Here is a 17,216-nt window from a genome sequence, read left to right on the forward strand (position 1 = left end):
GATAACAAAACACATTAATGAAAGACACACGGAAATTCCTGGGCTCCTTTTTTAGGTGGAGGACGCACTGGCAGAGAAGAACTTCTTCCTTTCACTGCATGTGCAATGTCCTCCCTGCCTGGCTGCCGTTCATGCTGCTGCGACACTCTCCTGGTGCCCCCGCCTCTGCAGAAGGCATCTTTCTGGCTCGTTATTCAACTCCCACATGTCTGAGCCAGCGTCAGCCATCGCATGAGGTTCCCATCTCCTACCTCGGCTTCTCGAGGTCTTTCCAGTTCCAAAACTGAGAGCAGAGGGAGCTCGGTTTGCCACGTCTTTTGGATGTGGAGTGCTTGGGCATGGACTGGACCTGGTTTCTGGGGTGGAGAGGGGGTCCCTGGCTTCTCCATCACCAGGTCACGTGTGCTGGTGGACATGCCTTTGAGCTGGGTCGCCCCGTGGGAAGGGTGGTGGAAAGTCCTTCCCCACAGTGACAGAGCTGACCATTGAGAAAAGATGCAGGGGGGGCAGTCCCCACCGTGTTTTTGGCCGAGGTGGTGGAGGAGAGGGGCACTTGGAGGGGATCTAGGTGGTGATGTGAAGGAAGGACACTGCACAAGACTGCTGACCACTTGTGTCTCCTTGTTTTCCACCTGGAAGCATTCCTGATGGTAGGCAGAGCGGGGTCCCAGGTCTCACCATACGTGGGCAGGAGCTGAGGGGCCAGCAGAAAAGGGAGCAAGGCCACGTTGCCAGCGCCGGGGCTCCGGCACTGCCGGAAGGGGTGGTGGGGCTGTGGGGTGTCCGTGCGCCGCGGGCCGGTGCCAGTTGTCTGGGTCTGCTTCTCAGTACCGGGAGGAAGGGGCATGAAGGTTTGCCATGCAGCGGAGGAGGACCACGGACGATCCCCACTGCAGCCTGGTGGGGCAGGACGGCAGAGGTGCTCGCTACGGCAGTCTGAGTGAGGAGGCCATCGAAATCCCCCAGGTGGGTGGCTGCAGTCTGTCCCCCTCGCAGTCGAGCTGCCTGGGGAATCGCTGCTCTCATCGCCGTGTATGCCTTACTTCCAGCCCAGCAACGCAGCCCTGGACCAGAAGAGCACAGCCAATGTCTTCAGTGATGGCTGTACGAGGATAGGTGAGGGAGAAAGGCTGGTCTTTGAGATCGGTTTCTTTCCATCTTGGCGAGAAGGCTGGGGCTGGATGGGGCCCGCTGGGTTGAGGAGGATGGGGAAAGACCCCGGGCTCCACAGCTGGAGCTGGCGGCAGCAGGTCCTGCTGACCGCAGCTGGTCTGTACAGCACGTCCAGAGGGCATCAGACCTCCTGCAAGCCCTGGCAGGCACTGCCCTGCTTGGGTGCTCAAGCCTTTCACTTCTGCAAGACGGCCGTGGTCCTCAACTCATGTTAACAGGGTCTTCTAGCTTCCTGCCTCCCGTGCTAGAAACACCCAAGCGAGGTGGCTGGCAGCCCCTTCCAGACCAAGCATGTCCTTCCCTCGACTCCTTGTTTTACTCACAAGACAACACCCAGCCCCATGAGAGCATCAAGTCCTGCAGGAGAGGGACACGCAGGACAGGGACGGCTCTGGGATCTGCTGCCCTTCCTGGCCATGGGGTGGGCACAAGCTCCTTTTCCTTGCCGCAGACTTTGTCCTGGTGTGGGAAACCGTCCCCTGGGAGCTGAGCAGGCAGCAGGACAGCTGCAAGAACAGGGACTTGCAAGAGAGATCTGCCACCATCCACAGGACCTGGCGGAAGAAGTTTCTGGACAAGCTTCATGCTGCTGGGATCCACATGGAAAAGGTACCCGGGGACCTGACCTCAAATTTCTACCCTGCTGTGATAACCGCAGCCTTGCTCTGTGAATCGGGAGGAGGGATGCCATGCCGTGGGGGCCCTCGCATGGGAGGGGAGCCCGGGCTTGTGGGCAGCCGAGCTGGAGCGTGGAGTGGGATGTGTTTGTGCCCTTGTCCAGTGGGTCAGCTCTGCCAGGCTGATCCACACCAGTGTGGAGTCACCCCGGTGCCGGCAGCCTCATCTCCGCTGGGGTCCCCTTCTCCCAACAGCACATGACCCGCGTGGAGAAGAAGGTGGTGCATTACCTGCTGCTGAGCGCGCCCTGGAGCGTACTCTGCTACTACGCCGAGGAGCTCCAGCTCCGTGTGCCGCTGCAGGTGAGGGGCTGCGGTGCCTGAGCTCGCCGGGGACAGGGGACGGTGCCTCCAGCGCTCCCGGGTATCCCACTCTGGGTGTCAGGCTGGGCAGCTGCTTGCTATGGGTCTCTGATGGGGTTTGCAGCCTCCTTGCTTTCCAGCAGACCTAGCAGGCCCCAGTCACTGGTCTCGTCCCATGCACAGTTACAGGATCCCACCTCGTTCCCCTTCTGAACTCCTCCAGTGCCCCATCCCCTCTTTCCCTGGCCCTTGAAGAGCAGGCTCCCGTGTTCGGCACAGCCCAGGCACTATTGCTCCCCAGCTTGGCTGCCATCTTGCTCCCGCTCCCTCCTCCTGAGACGTTTCCGCTGCCCAAGCAGGCACTGCCCAGACAGACCTCCAACTGGTCGGCCAGCGTGCTGCGGCGGCTGGGCATCCCCAACCTGATGGCCCAGGAGGTTCCCAACCTGCCGCTGGACTACTACACCTGCCCCTTCAAGGCCAACAAGCTGCGCTGGTGAGCACCCCAGGAGGGACCATGTCGAGAGGTGGTCCCCAGCTGGCAGGCACCGCGGGGAGGGGGTGCTGCACCCCCCTGCTGAGCACCGGGCTCTGCTGAGCTGCTCCTCTGCGCCCTTCCAGGTTCCTGGGGAGCGATGAGCAGGACACCTTCTTCTCCACCACCCAGCGGCACCAAATTGTGAGCACTGGGGCCGCTGTGGCTTCTCTTCCCTGGTCCTGGGTGGGCTGCGGGGTCTGGGGGAGAAGTGCTGCGAGCGGGTGTGTTGTCATGGTCTCAAAGGTCCCAGACTGGGTCGCTGTGTGCTAGTAACTCCAGAGGGGATTGAAAGGCTTGGGTGGAAACCCTCCTCCTGCCATTCAGCATCCGGGAATCAGGCTTGGAGCTGGTAGCCGAAAAGCCGGCTGGTGGTGGGGACCCCTCTCCCCATCACAGGGGACGGCTGCGTCCCGCCTCACCTCTCCTGGCGTTGCCCCCGCAGCTCTACGAGATCCTGGCCACGACACAGTACGGCCACTCCAAGGAGCGGGAGGTGGGGGTGGACCGGCTGCTGAGCGAGAATGTCTTCACCGCCGCCTTCCCACTGCACGAGGCAAGACCCCACCGTCCCCGGGGAGCCACCCCGCCGCCGGCCCTGCACCCCCGGCCAGCCCCTCGCCCACCCCCTGCCTCTCCCCGCAGGGTCCCTACAAGCTCCGGCCGGAGGAGCTGGCTGCCAGCAGCCTCAGCCAGCGCCAAGTCCTCTTCCAGTACTGGGCCAGCTGGGGGAAGTGGAGCAAGTACCAGCCGCTGGATCACGTCCGCAAGTACTTTGGGGAGAAGGTTGCTTTCTACTTCGCCTGGCTGGGTGAGTCTTGCCTACTCCAGAGCAGCCCTTGGCTCTCCCAGGGAACGGCTCCCTCGGCCTCGTGGTGTGGGGTAAGGGGCCGCTGGCAGCGGGCAGCAGCTCCCGGCTGCCCCGGGATGCGGATGCAGCTCTGCCTGGGGATGCTCTGCGTTTCAAGGGCGGTGAGTGGTGGCACCACGAGCCATGCCCCACGTGTCCTAAAAGGACTAGCTAGAGCCTGACAGGTACTTTGCAGCCGTGGGTCCATGCTCAGGTCCTCCAAACCCTGCGTGGTTTTAGGCTGGTGCTATGCTGGACCTGGGCAGGTGGTGTCGTCGGTGGCTGGAGCTGCTCTTGGCTCGGTGGCCGTGGTGGAGGCCTGCAGGACTCACGCTCCTCATCCCCACTGTCTCCAGGCTTCTACACGGGATGGCTTTTGCCTGCTGCGGTGGTGGGGACGGTGGTGTTCATCGCGGGCATTTTCCTGATGTTCAACGACGTACCTTCGTAAGTGCTCCGACCTCCCCGCTCGCCCCTTCCCCAGGGCCGCGCTCCTTTCGCGCCCGGGGCGGGGGGGAGGTGGGTGGGGGGGTGCCTGCACCCCAATGTGCTGGCGCTGGCTGGCTGCTGGGGCTCGACCGCAGCACTCGGTGCAAAACTGCCGGTGAACGGTCCAACGGGGAGCGGTGGGAAAGGCCGAGCCCTGGCAGGCTGCCGGCTGCTCCTTCCTTGCCCGTAGGCAGGAGATCTGCGCGAGCGAAGAGCAGTACTGGATGTGTCCCCTCTGCAAGACCTGTCCCTACTGGCAGCTCTCCAAAATCTGCAGCACGTTCATGGTGAGGTCCTGGAGGGCAAGCTCGAGGCCGGAGTGGAGATCTCCATCCCAACGTTTACCTGTGCCGTCCCAGTCCACCTCCCCTCCTCGGCCCCTGCTGCCCCGGTGCTTCCTCTCCCCCCCATCTTCCCACTCCTCCCTCCCCGGCGGAGGCTCCCAGGCAGCCCCTTCCACCTTCCCTCCCCGCCTGCCCCACGGCTCAGGGACACCGAGGACCTGGCACTCGCTACGGCAGCTGTGCAGATGGCAGCCCCCGCCGCCCTGCCTGGTCTCCTGCCTGTCCCTCAGCCCCGCTCTGCCCACAGGCGGGACGGCTCTTTGACCACGGCGGGACCATCTTCTTCAGCATCTTCATGTCCCTGTGGGCAGTGCTGTTCCTGGAGTTCTGGAAGCGGACCAACGCATCCCTGGCTCACCACTGGGACTGCTCCGAGTTCGAGGACATCGAGGTGGGGTCTGGCCCTCTGCAGTGCCTCCCAAAACCACATGGACCAAAGTCACCGGGCGCCCCTGACATCTTTCCTCCTCTTTCCCAGGAGCGGCCACGGCCCCAGTTCACAGCCATGGCTCCCATGACGATAATAAACCCTATAACAGGGGCGGAGGAGCCATATTTCCCCAAGCGCAGCCGCCTCCACCGGATTTTGGCTGGTTCGATGGTCATTATAATGATGGTAAGGTTGCGGGGGCTGGAGCAGCATCTGCCCAGCTTCTGTCCCGGGGCAGCGGGACGTGGTGGGATGGGATCAGTTTGGGGTAAGAAAGCATGGGTTAAGCTGAGGATGAACACGGGTGTCCCTGGCCCGTGGTGGAACCCGTGGCTCTCCACCGGCATAGCCCGCACCCCGCCGTGCCCAGGCTCAGCTGCCCACCCCGGAGCTCCCCTGGGACTCGTAGTGCCCTGGCTTAACTGTGGAGTTTTCCTTCCCAACACAAGCTGCTCATACTCCACACACTGTGTTTGCAGATTGCCGTGGTGGTGATGTTCGTGGTCTCCGTTATCCTCTACCGGGCAGTGGTCGCCATCCTCCTCTCCAGCTCAGGATACTTCTGGTTTGTGGCTTCGGTAAGAGGTGGCTAGAGCCGCTCCCGGATCTGCTTTCGCTTGCTGGGCTTGCTCACCACCCTCTGTGGTCTGTGTGTTGCTTCTCCCCGTAGGCATCCCGCATCGCCAGCATCACCGCCTCGGTGGTGAACCTCATCTTCATCCTCATCCTCTCCAAGATCTATATTTCCCTGGCTCATTTTCTCACCAAGTGGGGTAAGCTGGCGAGGGTCCTGCAAGCCGGACGGTGACAGGAGGGAGCGGTCAGTAAGGGCAGAGCACCAAACCCAGAGAGCTTGCTGCTGGGACGTGAGCTCCATCCACAGCCCCGGAGGGAAGGCTGGCTGACGCTCAGGAGGACGATGGCTTTTTGGAGGAGGGGAGAGCTGAGAAAATAACATGTTCAGTGAAAAGTGTTTTGGCAGCAGGAAAAAAAAAAAAAGTGTAGGATTTAACTTCTGCTCAAGCTTTTCTGGGGGTTTTCGATGAAAATGTTCAAGCTGACTTTTGAGGTCTGGGGGAGAAAAGCATGTGGGATATTTTTGTTGCATTTAATGAGGCACAAAGCCTGTTTCTACTGAGCGGAGGGGAGGAAGGTTATTTTTCGGTGCAAAGCAGACGGGCGTCTCCAGACTCTGAACGAGTGGCAGGCACCTTCACGGGTACACAGGAGGTTTGGGGGGCCCCGGGCTGCGGGGGGGTTGGTTAGAGTCAAGCGATGTGGGGTGACTTCTGCGATGATGTGGAAGAGCATCCTGGAGCGGTGGAGGGCCACGTCCCTGTGCTTCCCCCTGGCAGAGATGCATCGGACCCAGACCAAGTATGAGGACGCCTTCACCTTCAAAGTGTTTGTCTTCCAGTTTGTCACCTTCTACTCCTCTCCCATTTACATCGCCTTCTTCAAGGGCAAGTAAGGCCTTTGGGGGGAGCAGGGGTCTTCCCCATCTCCTCCAGCCCCCGGGGCCTCCAGGCTTTGCAGGGCTGAAGGACGGGGGAGTGCTGCTGCCGTCATGGGCAAGGAGCACCATGGTGGGGAGAGCAGGAGCTCTCACAGGGCCACGGGATGCCTGGGAATGAGGGCAGTGCCAGCCTGCTGTGGGCTAACTGGTGCAGCTGGTCCCAGTCTGGGACTGGGGGACCCTCTCTATCAGAGGCACCCACCGCCAGCCTTTTTGTCCTCCTTGGCAAGGGAGAAGAGGGCTCTGGGTGAACCAGAAAAAGCCCTTCCTTCCCCGGGGCCACTCCGGATGCATCCCTGGGCTCAGCGCCTGGGGACCCCACTCACGGCTCTGCCGCGGCTCCCGCAGGTTCATCGGCTACCCCGGGAACTACCTGAGCTTTCTGGGTCCGCAACGAGGAGGTGAGTGCCGGGCGGGAGAGACACCGTGCCTGCCGCCCCAGCCGGTGCGTGCTGCAGGGATGCCTTCCCGTGCTCGGGGTCCTCCCATCCCTGTGTGCCGGACCCGGCAGGCTGAGAGCCCCTCTCTCCCCGCAGTGCAGCCCAGGCGGGTGCTTCATTGAGCTGGCACAGGAGCTGCTGGTCATCATGGTGGGGAAGCAGATCATCAACAATGTGCAGGAGGTGGCCATCCCGTGAGTACGCCGTGGCTCGCCAGGGCCATCACGCGCCCCCGAGCCTGCGTAGTGCCGGGGCTTCGGGGCTCTGCCGAGGGGGGGCATTGAGCGGTGTCGGCTGGCTGCAGCGGGGGACACGGCCCCTCTCGTCCCCCCAGGAAGCTGAAGTGCTGGTGGCACAAGCACAAGCTCCTCTCCACCAAGAAGGCAGGCGAGGAGGGGGAGTCGGTCCCGGTGGAGCAGGCGCCCTGGGTGATGGACCACCAGCTGCTGGTGTTCGAGGGGCTGTTTGATGAGTACCTGGAGATGGGTAGGGACCGGCCTCGGGGTGGGGAGGGCTGAAGCGCTGGGAGAGAGAAAGCCAGTGGGGAGAGGCAGGAGCTGCAGGAGCTCCCCAGAAGACGGGATCAGCCGCGGTTACTTTCGCCCCAAGCAGCCCACGGGTGCTGGAGGAAGGGCTGCCCCGCTCCCCGCGGGATAGGGCTGGGAGGTGCCGCAGCTGCCGCTGCCGTCTCTCAGCCTGTCCCTCCCCGCTCCTCCTCCTCCTCCTCCTCCCAGTCCTGCAGTTCGGCTTCATCACCATCTTTGTGGCAGCCTGTCCCCTGGCACCCCTCTTCGCCCTGCTCAACAACTGGGTGGAGATCCGCCTGGATGCCCACAAGTTCGTCTGTGACTACCGGCGGCCCGTGGCCGAGCGGGCGCAGGGCATCGGCATCTGGTTCTCCATCCTGGAGGCCATCACTCACCTGGCTGTCATCAGCAATGTACGCTGGGTGGGCAGAGAGGCGGGTGGTGAGGGGGCTGCAAGCGGAGTAGGGGAATTAGGGGGAAAAAACCTCGTTTGGCCGCTGCAGGACGCTGCGTGACAAGGGGAGCTGCAGTGCTTGGGGTGGGTCCACCTTTGCAGAAGGTGCAGCTCCAGCCAGGGGCGGTGGGAAGCCATCGCCCTCCGGGGTATGCGGCCCTGCTTGGGTCTAACTGAGGGGTGAGAGCAGGACACAGCGCCATGAGCAGCGAGCTGCTGTCTAAGATCGAGCGGCATTCGTCTCTGGTTTGTCAGGCTGAGGGCAAGGAGAGGCGGAAAGCCACCTCAGGAGCACAGGGCACGGAGGAGGTCCTGCTGGTGGGGATGGGGCGTCCCCCGGCTGCAGGACCTGCTGCAGCACCTCTCCCTGCTCCCAGGCCTTCCTCATCGCCTTCACCTCTGACTTCCTGCCCCGCGTGTACTACGAGTACGTCCACGACAGCAGCCTGCACGGCTACGTAAACTTCACCTTGGCATACGCGCCGTGGGACTTTGTCCTGCAGAGCAACACCACGTGCAGGTGAGAGTCCCCTCCCGCCTCGGCTGGCTCCTCTCGTTTGCTTCGGCTTGGATTTGCTTTTCTCTGCCACCGCCACAGCAAACGTTTTGATTAGCACAGCAGCCTTTAGCCAGGTCCAGGTTTGTCCATCCGCTTTCCTGATGGGGCCCTCGCTCATCCCAGGGCTGAGCACGTGCCGAACATGCCCGTGCGTGGGGTAACGTGGGGGGGTTGTTTGCCCAGCCTGACCCGGGGCTGGAGCAAAAGCTCCCCAGTCGTGGAGGGAGGCACTTTTGCAAAGGAGAAAGACACCCGGGGCCAGGCTACCTGCAGCCGCGTGGGTCCCGGCTGATGCTAGCCAAGGGCTGGTTTTGCTGCGCTCTAGTGTGCTGGGCTGGGAGCCGCGATCGGAGAGCGCCCGCAGCGACGCGCAACGCTGACGCCCACCGTGAAGCAGAGGCAAGTCACAGCTGCACTTTGCTCCCACAGATACAGAGCGTTTAGGGACCGGGACGGCAACTTGACCTTGACTTACTGGCAGCTGCTGGCCATACGCTTGGGCTTCATCATCGTGTTCGAGGTACCAGCTGCCGAGCCCTGCAGGGTGGCCCAGGGCACGGTGCTGGGGCGGGGGGTGAGGACCTGCCACCTCGGCCAACCTGCGCCTCCCCGCATGCTTCCAGCATGTGGTTTTCTTTATCGGACGTGTGATTGCGTGGCTGGTGCCCGACATTCCCGAGTCTGTGGAGGTCAAGGTGAAGCGTGAACGGTACTTGGCCAAGGAGGCCCTCGCTGAGAACAAGGTGGGCCACGGCAGCTCCTCCACCTCCTCCTTTAAAGCCTTTTTTGCTTTAAACTTGTGCAGAAGCACAGGCAAGCAAGAAGGCAGCCCTGTAAGGAGCTGCAGCAGCTCCTACTAGTGCAAACGCTGGCTCCCTTCTGTGGTTCAGGTCCTTTTGGAGAGACGGGAGACAAGAAGCAAGGCCAGCGTCACGGATCCGGCCACAGGCAGGGACTGGGAAACCGAGCAGTTCGCCAGCAGCTGAGCACCACAGCGTGCCCCGAGGCCCACGGCACGGTGCTGAGACTGAAGGGCTGCGGATCGGCTCCTCCTTGGGCCAGCCTGGAGCCGCAGGGCAGCAGGCGTGCCTTCCCTGCCCGGCTGCACACAGGCATTTGGGGACGGCTATTGCTGAAGGCGGGGAGGGACGTAGCTGGCTCTGGGTGTTTGTCCAAGCTCGTTGGCATTACCACAAGGTAACTCCACTGCTACGTAAATGACCTGGCACGGAGCGAATTAAGGAGGCCGGCCACGCCGCGTCCCTGGGCTGTGCTCAGCTCGCGCAGGGCAGCGCTTGCCCAAAGCAACTGCATGGCTGGTCAGTGCAACCGCAGCTCTGCTTGCCACCCGGGGCGAGCAAAGGTACGGCTACGGCCTCTGGCTCTTGCTTTTCCTGCCTCCACCTGGGCTGGATGTAACCACAGCTGGAGGGCTTGCTCCTGCCAGCGCCAGCGGGTACAGTGGGAACGGCTGAGCTGCTGTTGGGATGGGGAGAGCTATGGAGACACCGGGTGAACTTGAGAGGCGTGCCGTGACCCTCCGACATGGCAGCCCCTGAGCCAAGCTTCGCCCGTCGGAGAGCAGCAGCAGCTGGGCCCCGGCTGGTGGGCGCCGGGCAGCGGTGCCAGTCGCAGAAGGCAGCCGAGAGGCTCTGATTATGAGGAGGTGAGCAAGAGGGACCACGGCTGGTGCCTCCCTCTCCTCCCCTAGGCTGGCAGCGTCCCCAGCCCCACCTCCCAGGGTGCGAGCAGGTCGGTGGCTCCCTGCAGAGAGCCTGGCGCTGCTCTCGCCTCCTCCCTCGACCCAGCCGCTCGCCGCGCAAGTCCTGCCTCAGCGAGGGCATTGCCGCAGCAGAGGCTCACGCGTGCATGCTAGAACTCCTCAAACCAGGCTAAACCCAGCCAAGCAAGGGCCACCTTGCATCTCAACCCACCAGTAGAAATAATATCCGTGACACTCCAAGCTGTTTCAGGTTTTATTTTAGAATTTATAAAATTCCAGTGTCATCCATACTCATGAGCCTTTTTACATGTTTGCATATAGTCTCCAAATTCCAAAGTTAAGGCCAAGGGATCATTGCTATGGAAACGTACAATATGGAAGACGTCAAAGAGAGGAAATGGACACATGCCACAGTCTGCTGCGGAAGGAGGGTGGTGGGGGGACAGTACTAGGTACAATCACTTCATGACCTTCTTTAGAGTGGAGGGTCGGGCTATGGGGCACGAGCCCAGACGGTGGTGCCCCAAATGTAACTCAAGCCTAGCTGTGCAACTGGTGAGGGCACGGGGGGGGCATAAAGAGGAAGAGGGGGGGGCGATAGGCTTGGTGACGTAGGACAGACCTAAGCTACAGGGGTAATAACCATTTTCTGACAGACGCAGATGGGAGGGTGTCACCCTAGTTCTGTCTGACCCGCCCTTGTCTCCCGTGCGGGAGGCAAGGCCACCCTGTCCCTTCGGGGGCAGCCAGGTGCCCTGCAACGGGCCGCGGTCAGCTTCAGTCATTCCTCAAATTTAAGGAGAGCACTGCGAGGTTTTGGTTCAACTTCCGCAGAGCAGCCTCTTCCAAGAAGAGCTGGCGCAGGAAGGAGAAGCGTCGGCACGTCAGGCCTGCCAGACAGAGGGAAGGGCAAGAACACTGGGCTCAGCCTGCCAGAGTTTTGGGCCTTTGCTCCGTGAGCAGCACTAGAGAAGAGAGGCGAGGGACCCCTGCTTGTCCAAGAGCTGAAGCAGCTGGGATAGAGGAATGGCTCAGACTACAACCTCCGTAGGACTGAGGCAGGGGAAGGAGGGAACACAGAAACGCCACGCTCCCTGCCTCCACAAAGACGTGGTTTTCCTCTTACTGGCTGGAGGGGCTTGGACACAGCCCCCTTCGAGCAAGCCGTGGCAGGGCCTAGGCGCAAGCGGCCCAGTGTACAGAGCATGGATCACCCTCTACCGCCCATACGATGGAGGCCTCGGGGAGGGCTCAACGCACCACGCCATCAGCCCCCCAATGCCATCAGAGCAGAAGCCTGGCTCACAACCTCTGCAGCCGAGGGCTGTGGCAAGGCTGCGCCTACAGCCTTGGGGCCGAGCCCTGTTCTAGCTTAGCAAGCAGTCCTACAGTTCTGATTCACAGCCTGCCTCATCGCCACCGCCGCTCAGCTTCCCTCCGGAGGAGCTCCCACAGCCACTCGGGAGACAAAAGGCTCCTCTTGCTTCTCCTCCACGCTTCTGCTCTGCGTGCCAGGGCAAGAGCTGCAACAGCTGCTTACCCACTTACAGCGAGAGGCCACCATCGTACTGACTTTTGAGGTAGAAAGAAGGCAATAGTAATAGGTGTCCCTACCGCTCGTGCCTAGATGCTGCAGCGCTAGCAGAGGACTACAGCTTCCCAAGGCTGTGCTTCCCACCAGCTTCTCCTGGGCCACGCCACCGCAGCAACCTTGGCCGACCCAAATCTGTCCCAACCGGTAATATTGTCACGTGCTGGCTCGCCTGCCTGCTCACACTGTTGCCTGTTGGGAAGGGTGAACGAGGGAACGCAGGGAACTAGGAGCGGGGTCTGTCATCACGCGCTGGAAGACTCGTCAAGCGTGCAGGCTGGGGCCGTGCTTGGTGTGGCGCAGGGGCACGCTCGCTACGCGCTGCACTCAGAGGTGTTTACCTGACCAGGGTAGCCGTACGTTGTTCTGGTCCCTTCCATCTCTGCTGCCTCTACAGCCTATTGAAGGTTTTGTTCCTTTAAAAAGCAAGTTTCTGACCTTTTAGATTATTTTAAGCTCTCCCCACAGTCAGCTATCAGCATTAAATGAATTTTTGGCAGTTAAAAGGAAAAAAGTTGATTGCACTCTACAAAGGTAAGGTAAGGCCTGGGATAAACACAAAGGAAAGAGGGCAAACGTTTTGGCTTTAGAAAGTCAAGGAAATTTATTTCCTGAGGTCATGAGACAGGAAGTAGATTCCTAGCCACAGTAAAGGAGGTCTCCTAATGAAGGCGAGAATGCCTAGTAAGACATGCTCAAGAGAGCAGATTGCTCTGCTAGCGCTTGGGAAGCTGCAAATCTTAGCCACTTTGAGTCAATTATGAAGTTTCTAACAAAAACACACACATTTAGTGTTTGAATCTGAGTGGAAGTCTTGTTCCAAAGGAGGAAAGAATATCCATCAAGAGATGAGGGTGGGTCCTAGCCACGGTGATAGCTGAGGGGAGCAGGATAGGGTCTAGCACTCCAGACACCATTAGGAGACCTCTTGGGGCAATTGACTTGTGCTCCAGCCGCTGGGTCAGATTTCAGACAGGAAGTATTTGTGGCAGGTTAGTGTCAGGTCAGCAGGCTGGAGGAGTTTCTGCTTCCAGGTCATTATCGTTTGGGTCCCCAGGGAAGAGTCTTGGGGGCCACTTGAGCCCCAAAGCTGGGGAAGTCTTCAGAACTGCTCATATCAGGGGCCTAGAGCAAACAAAAAGGGAACAAGTTAAGCTCCTGCCCTGCTGCAAACCTGCACGGTGCACCCCGGAGCTAAGCAGCATTTCTGATGTCCCCTGAGCAGAGACAATGCGCGAGGGCCGAAAAGGATTGTTATGTCCTTAGGACTGCCCAGGGTGGACGGTCAAGCCATCTAGAGATGACATTTAGGAGGGTGCAGAGAGGAGCAAATGGCAGGCGGATCAAGAGCTCCGAGGGTCCAAGCTCAGTAACTCGGACACTGGAGGGGGGGCAGGCCAGTCCTGCAGCAGCGCCGGGGCAGCTGAGGACAGAGCCACACGTCCCCGCTCACTGCTCCCAGCCAGAACACCGCTGCAAACATTGAGCTGGTTCTGTGCTGCAGCAGAAGAGTCAGAAGTCCCAGGGTCCCATCCCTGCCCCTAAAAACAACATGACCTTGCAGGACACTTTCTGGTAAGGGTCCCCCATTCCCCAACAGCTCCACATTGGGGTAGTCGGTGTGGGCAAGTGTCCTGGTTTCAGCTGGGACAGAGTTAATTTTCTTCTTAGTAGCTGGTACAGTGCTGTGTTTTGGATTTAGTGTGAGAATGATGTTGATAACACGCTGATGTTTTAGTTGTTGCTAAGTAGCGCTTATCTTAGGCCAAGGACTTTTCAGTTTCCCATGCTCTGCCAGCAAGCAGGTGTGCAAGGAGCCGGGAAGGAGCATGGCCGGGGCAGCTGACCCCAACTAGCCAAAGGGCTATTCCATACCATGGAACGTCATGCCCAGTATGTAAACTGGGGGGAGTTGGCCGGGAGGCATGGATCGCGGCTCGGGAACTAACTGGGCATCCGTCAGCGGGTGGTGAGCAACTGCATTGTGCATCACTGGTTTCCCACCCCCCCCTTCCTTTTTTTGTTATATTCCTTTTCATTACTATTATTATTATTATTATTTTTCATTATTACTATTGTTAGTATTATATTTTACTTTAGTTCTTAAACTGTTCTTATCTCAACCCATGAGTTTTACTTTTTTTTCCCCCTTTCCTCCTCCTCACCCCACTGGGAGGAGGGAGGGGGAAGCGGCTGCGTGGTGCTGAGTTGCTGACTGGGGTTAAACCACGACAGCAAGACATTTGGAAGAAAGAGACAGCAGTGCTTTGGAAGCTGGAGAGGCAGAGCCCAGGCCCGCTCTCAGCTTACATGGGCCACAGCGAGCGAGAGGGCCCTTCCCTGCTTTCTCTGCCACCAAGGGAGGGAGAGTGCTCGGCTTCCCCAGCCGAGACAGGAGGGCCAGACCTCAGAGCAAGTCCTTGGCAGAGGGTGCCACACGCCCCATGCCCCCGGGCCCGTAGCAGAAGCAGCACTCACCTTTTCGTTGTTGACAGTGGCCCAGGGGGCATCTCTCACCACAAAGCCCTTGGATGGGGCCTTGGACTCTTCATGCGAAGAGGGCTTCATATACACCTGCATTGCCTCGTTGTCCACCACATCTGCAAGCTGCGGTGACATGGCCCAGTCAGGGGTTGGATCTCGATAGTTCCTCAAACTGGTGTAACACGCCTCCCCCCGCCACCTCACCATGCTGCAAACCATCCAAGGTCACCAGCCTGTTCTACAGTGACCGAACACACTGTTTCTGCACTAGTCTGAGGGCCACCAACTCCTAACTGATGCAAGCTGCAGCAAGGCAAGCATGTACACATCCCGGTGGTGGCCCAGCACTCTCATTCACTGTCCTCTCCTGGACAGTGAGGCCAGTCCTTGCACTGCTTCGCAGAGCACAGCCTGCGGCTCTGCGCCCAGTTGGTCTGAGGGACAGTTGCAGATGAGGGCTGCCTGCCACCTGCACAGGGCTCGAGTTCTCCGATGCAGTGGTAGAAAACACCACATGGAGGTACTTCAGCCATCCAGCTCTGTGGCAGAGGAAATCCTTGCTTAAGCCCCTGCACAGATTTGCTGAACACTTACGTATTCCTCCTCCAAGTTCAGGATGTGATCGATAGCTTCTTCCACGTTCTCAGGGAGTCCTGTCACAGTCACGCAGTTGGGGTCAGGAGCTCCACTCTGGGGAAAGCGAATATCCACCTGCAACACAAGGAACAGGACGGGACTTAATGTCTGCACATCTGAAAAGCCACAGACTCCCCATGACCCTCGTCATTAGATTCACAGAAGACAAAAGCCCTGATCTGTTCACTGGTGCAAGTCTGTTCAGGACCTCCACAGTTCAGACGCTGAGGGGTGCACTGGAACATACCTGGCCCTGAAGCCTCTCCGGTTATCCCGTGAAGGAAGGCAGAACAGAGTCTGCAGTCATGACCCATCTTCCAGCAGCCCCTGCGGTTCCCACTGCCCAGAGGTCCACTGCTTTCTGTGCAGCGCTTGCAGCAGAGGAGAAGAGGGCTGCATTTCCAGACAGCGTCCTCACACTGCTGCAAGCATTTTCACCATCAAGTCATTAGCATGAAGCACAGTAAGCTTTCTGTCTCCTTCACAGATACAGTAATCCTCGCTGACAATCACTGTATGGAGCTGGCTTAGTGTACCCCATACACAGCCACGGAGCTCTCTCACAGCTTGCCTTCCAGATGGGTGCAGGGAAGCCACATAAGACAGGATCAAAAGCAAAGGCTGCTCGTTTGGGAACCAAACAGCTTGTTTCAACAACTGAGCCCAGCCAAGATGCAAGTCTCCAAAGCCTCATCGCTCTGGATTCACATTCACTACTGCCCCTGTAGTAAAGCACGCCGCTATTACCACACACTGTTGGGGCAAAGGTCCCTGCCCTTCCCAGAGGCAGCTGACTTTGCCAAATCTGGAGCCCTGAGAGTGTGTGATTGATTCCTAAAGTCAAGGGAATCAACAGTGGCCTAGAGAGACAAAGAAATCCAGAGGATTTCCTTGAATTAAGCTCAAGCTGAGGGGGTCTGGGGACAGTCTCCTCCCAGACCCCCCCAGCAACAGGCCTGGCTGTCCACTTCCAGTAATCGGAGTAGCTGCCACAACTACCTCCTCCCTTTGAAGACCATCTGAGACACTGTCTGCAAGAAACCCACTAAAAGGGCTGCACAGAGGGACAGATCCCAGTGCTGTTTGCAGGGCTAACCCAGAGCACCGAGGAAGCATTTCCAGGTTCCTCTTCTGGCTGTGTTCCAGCAAGACAGGAAAAGCTCAGCCTCCCGCCTGCCTGGCTCCCAGAAGAAGGGTGACTCACAGCTGAGGTCGTGTGGGGATGCTTCACCTGGTGTCTGGCTGTGGTGTCCAGATAGCCCAGCTGCCCAGGGCATACCAGGGTGGCCTGGCCCAGGGATTCTGCTCACATACTCGTGGTGACAGAGCTGGAAGTGAGCAGGACAGCACTGGCTTTTCTTTTGCGCCTGTTCCAGCTGAAGATGCTCAACAAGATACAAGGACCACAAGATGTGAGCCTCACGCTCCTGAATCCAGCCCCTAGCACCAAGCTGCTAGCAAGCTCTTAGCACAGGAGCAAACGGCACCACAGGCCACCCAGGCCCAGCCCAACCTGTGCCGCATCGCCCCACCGCTCACCTTGAACTCATCCATGATTTTGCGGATGGCTTTACCACGCGCACCAATGATGCGTGCGTGAACACGATGGTCCAGAGTCACATCCTCCGAGACCATCTGCTCCAGCTCACCAACGATCTTCATGATGGCATCCCGGGCAGCCTCAGCATTCTTCTCATAGCCAGTGATGGTGATCTGGTCTTGGGCCTGGGGCACAGGGAAATATGAGAGACCAGGAAACAAGAGAGACCAGGCTCATAAGCAGCTGAGCAAGCCTTCTCCTTGCTAATCCTTTTTACCCTCCACCTTATCCAAAGGCAGCGCAGGGAGTTCAGAGCCCTAGAGAAGATACCGTGCTTCCTATGCTCAGAGACAACCACCAGCCCTCCTTGTACCCCCTCTCACCTGGCTTTCATCATCCTTGTCAGGGAACTGGATGTTGACCTCATGCTCTGTGCGTATCTGGGTGATCACTGCTCCCTTCCGTCCAATGATTTTAGGGTGATACTTGGGATCCACAGTGACTGTCAGCTTGAAGCTTCGCAAGGCCTGGAACAGGAGAAGCCGAGTGAGATACAACAGCAGGGAACATGCTATGGCTGGTCCAGTGATGTCCATCAGAGTCCCAGCATTCCCTTCTGGCTTCTGACGTGCGCGGAACAGATTCTGCAGGGTCGTGCTTGAGTGTACGTGGCTACAGAAGAGCACCCAAGACATCCATCTCCTGGAGCCTTGTGCTTTCACCAAGTTCAGCAGGAAACTACAAGTAGCAAACAACCATTCAACTCATCCCTCACCTATTTATTCAGAGCTGCGATAAGGATTCAATGAGAATAGGTACAGAGAGATTCCTAGCACAGTGAGGTTCCCACCCTGCAGTGTTTCGAAGGTACATGACAGTGTGATAGAGCCCTGGACAGTCCAAAGTTACCTAAAGTAGAATCCCAAAACTCTCCTGTCAGTTCAT

The 17,216-nt window shown here is 59.2% G+C and overlaps 2 protein-coding genes across 4 annotated transcripts in view; one reads left to right on the forward strand and one right to left on the reverse strand.

Annotated features, from left to right (window-relative positions):
- The first annotated feature begins 858 nt into the window (after positions 1-858).
- ANO7 (anoctamin 7) lies at positions 859-9,157 on the forward strand. Its single transcript, XM_050902611.1, is given in 23 exon segments — positions 859-966; positions 1,050-1,116; positions 1,625-1,782; positions 2,046-2,153; positions 2,513-2,649; positions 2,775-2,832; positions 3,134-3,244; positions 3,334-3,499; positions 3,895-3,985; positions 4,218-4,314; positions 4,619-4,762; positions 4,850-4,987; positions 5,281-5,379; positions 5,472-5,574; positions 6,157-6,268; positions 6,666-6,695; positions 6,697-6,718; positions 6,854-6,951; positions 7,092-7,243; positions 7,492-7,697; positions 8,116-8,258; positions 8,727-8,817; positions 8,921-9,157. Coding segments are annotated over 23 exon segments (2,676 nt in total).
- A 1,103-nt stretch (positions 9,158-10,260) lies between these two features.
- Positions 10,261-17,216, reverse strand: part of HDLBP (high density lipoprotein binding protein) — a 42,040-nt gene continuing 35,084 nt past the window's right edge. For all 3 annotated transcript variants that reach the window (XM_050902886.1, XM_050902887.1, XM_050902888.1), the window contains 5 exons: positions 16,655-16,798; positions 16,271-16,456; positions 14,690-14,806; positions 14,090-14,218; positions 10,261-12,736 (listed from right to left, as the gene is read on the reverse strand). In XM_050902886.1, the coding sequence (XP_050758843.1) occupies positions 12,650-12,736; positions 14,090-14,218; positions 14,690-14,806; positions 16,271-16,456; positions 16,655-16,798 (663 nt within the window). In that variant the 3' untranslated portion in view covers positions 10,261-12,649. The remainder of the gene's footprint in view (positions 12,737-14,089; positions 14,219-14,689; positions 14,807-16,270; positions 16,457-16,654; positions 16,799-17,216) is intronic.

The sequence above is a fragment of the Gymnogyps californianus genome, chromosome 10 (genome assembly GCF_018139145.2).
Source record: "Gymnogyps californianus isolate 813 chromosome 10, ASM1813914v2, whole genome shotgun sequence".
NCBI lineage: Eukaryota > Metazoa > Chordata > Aves > Accipitriformes > Cathartidae > Gymnogyps > Gymnogyps californianus.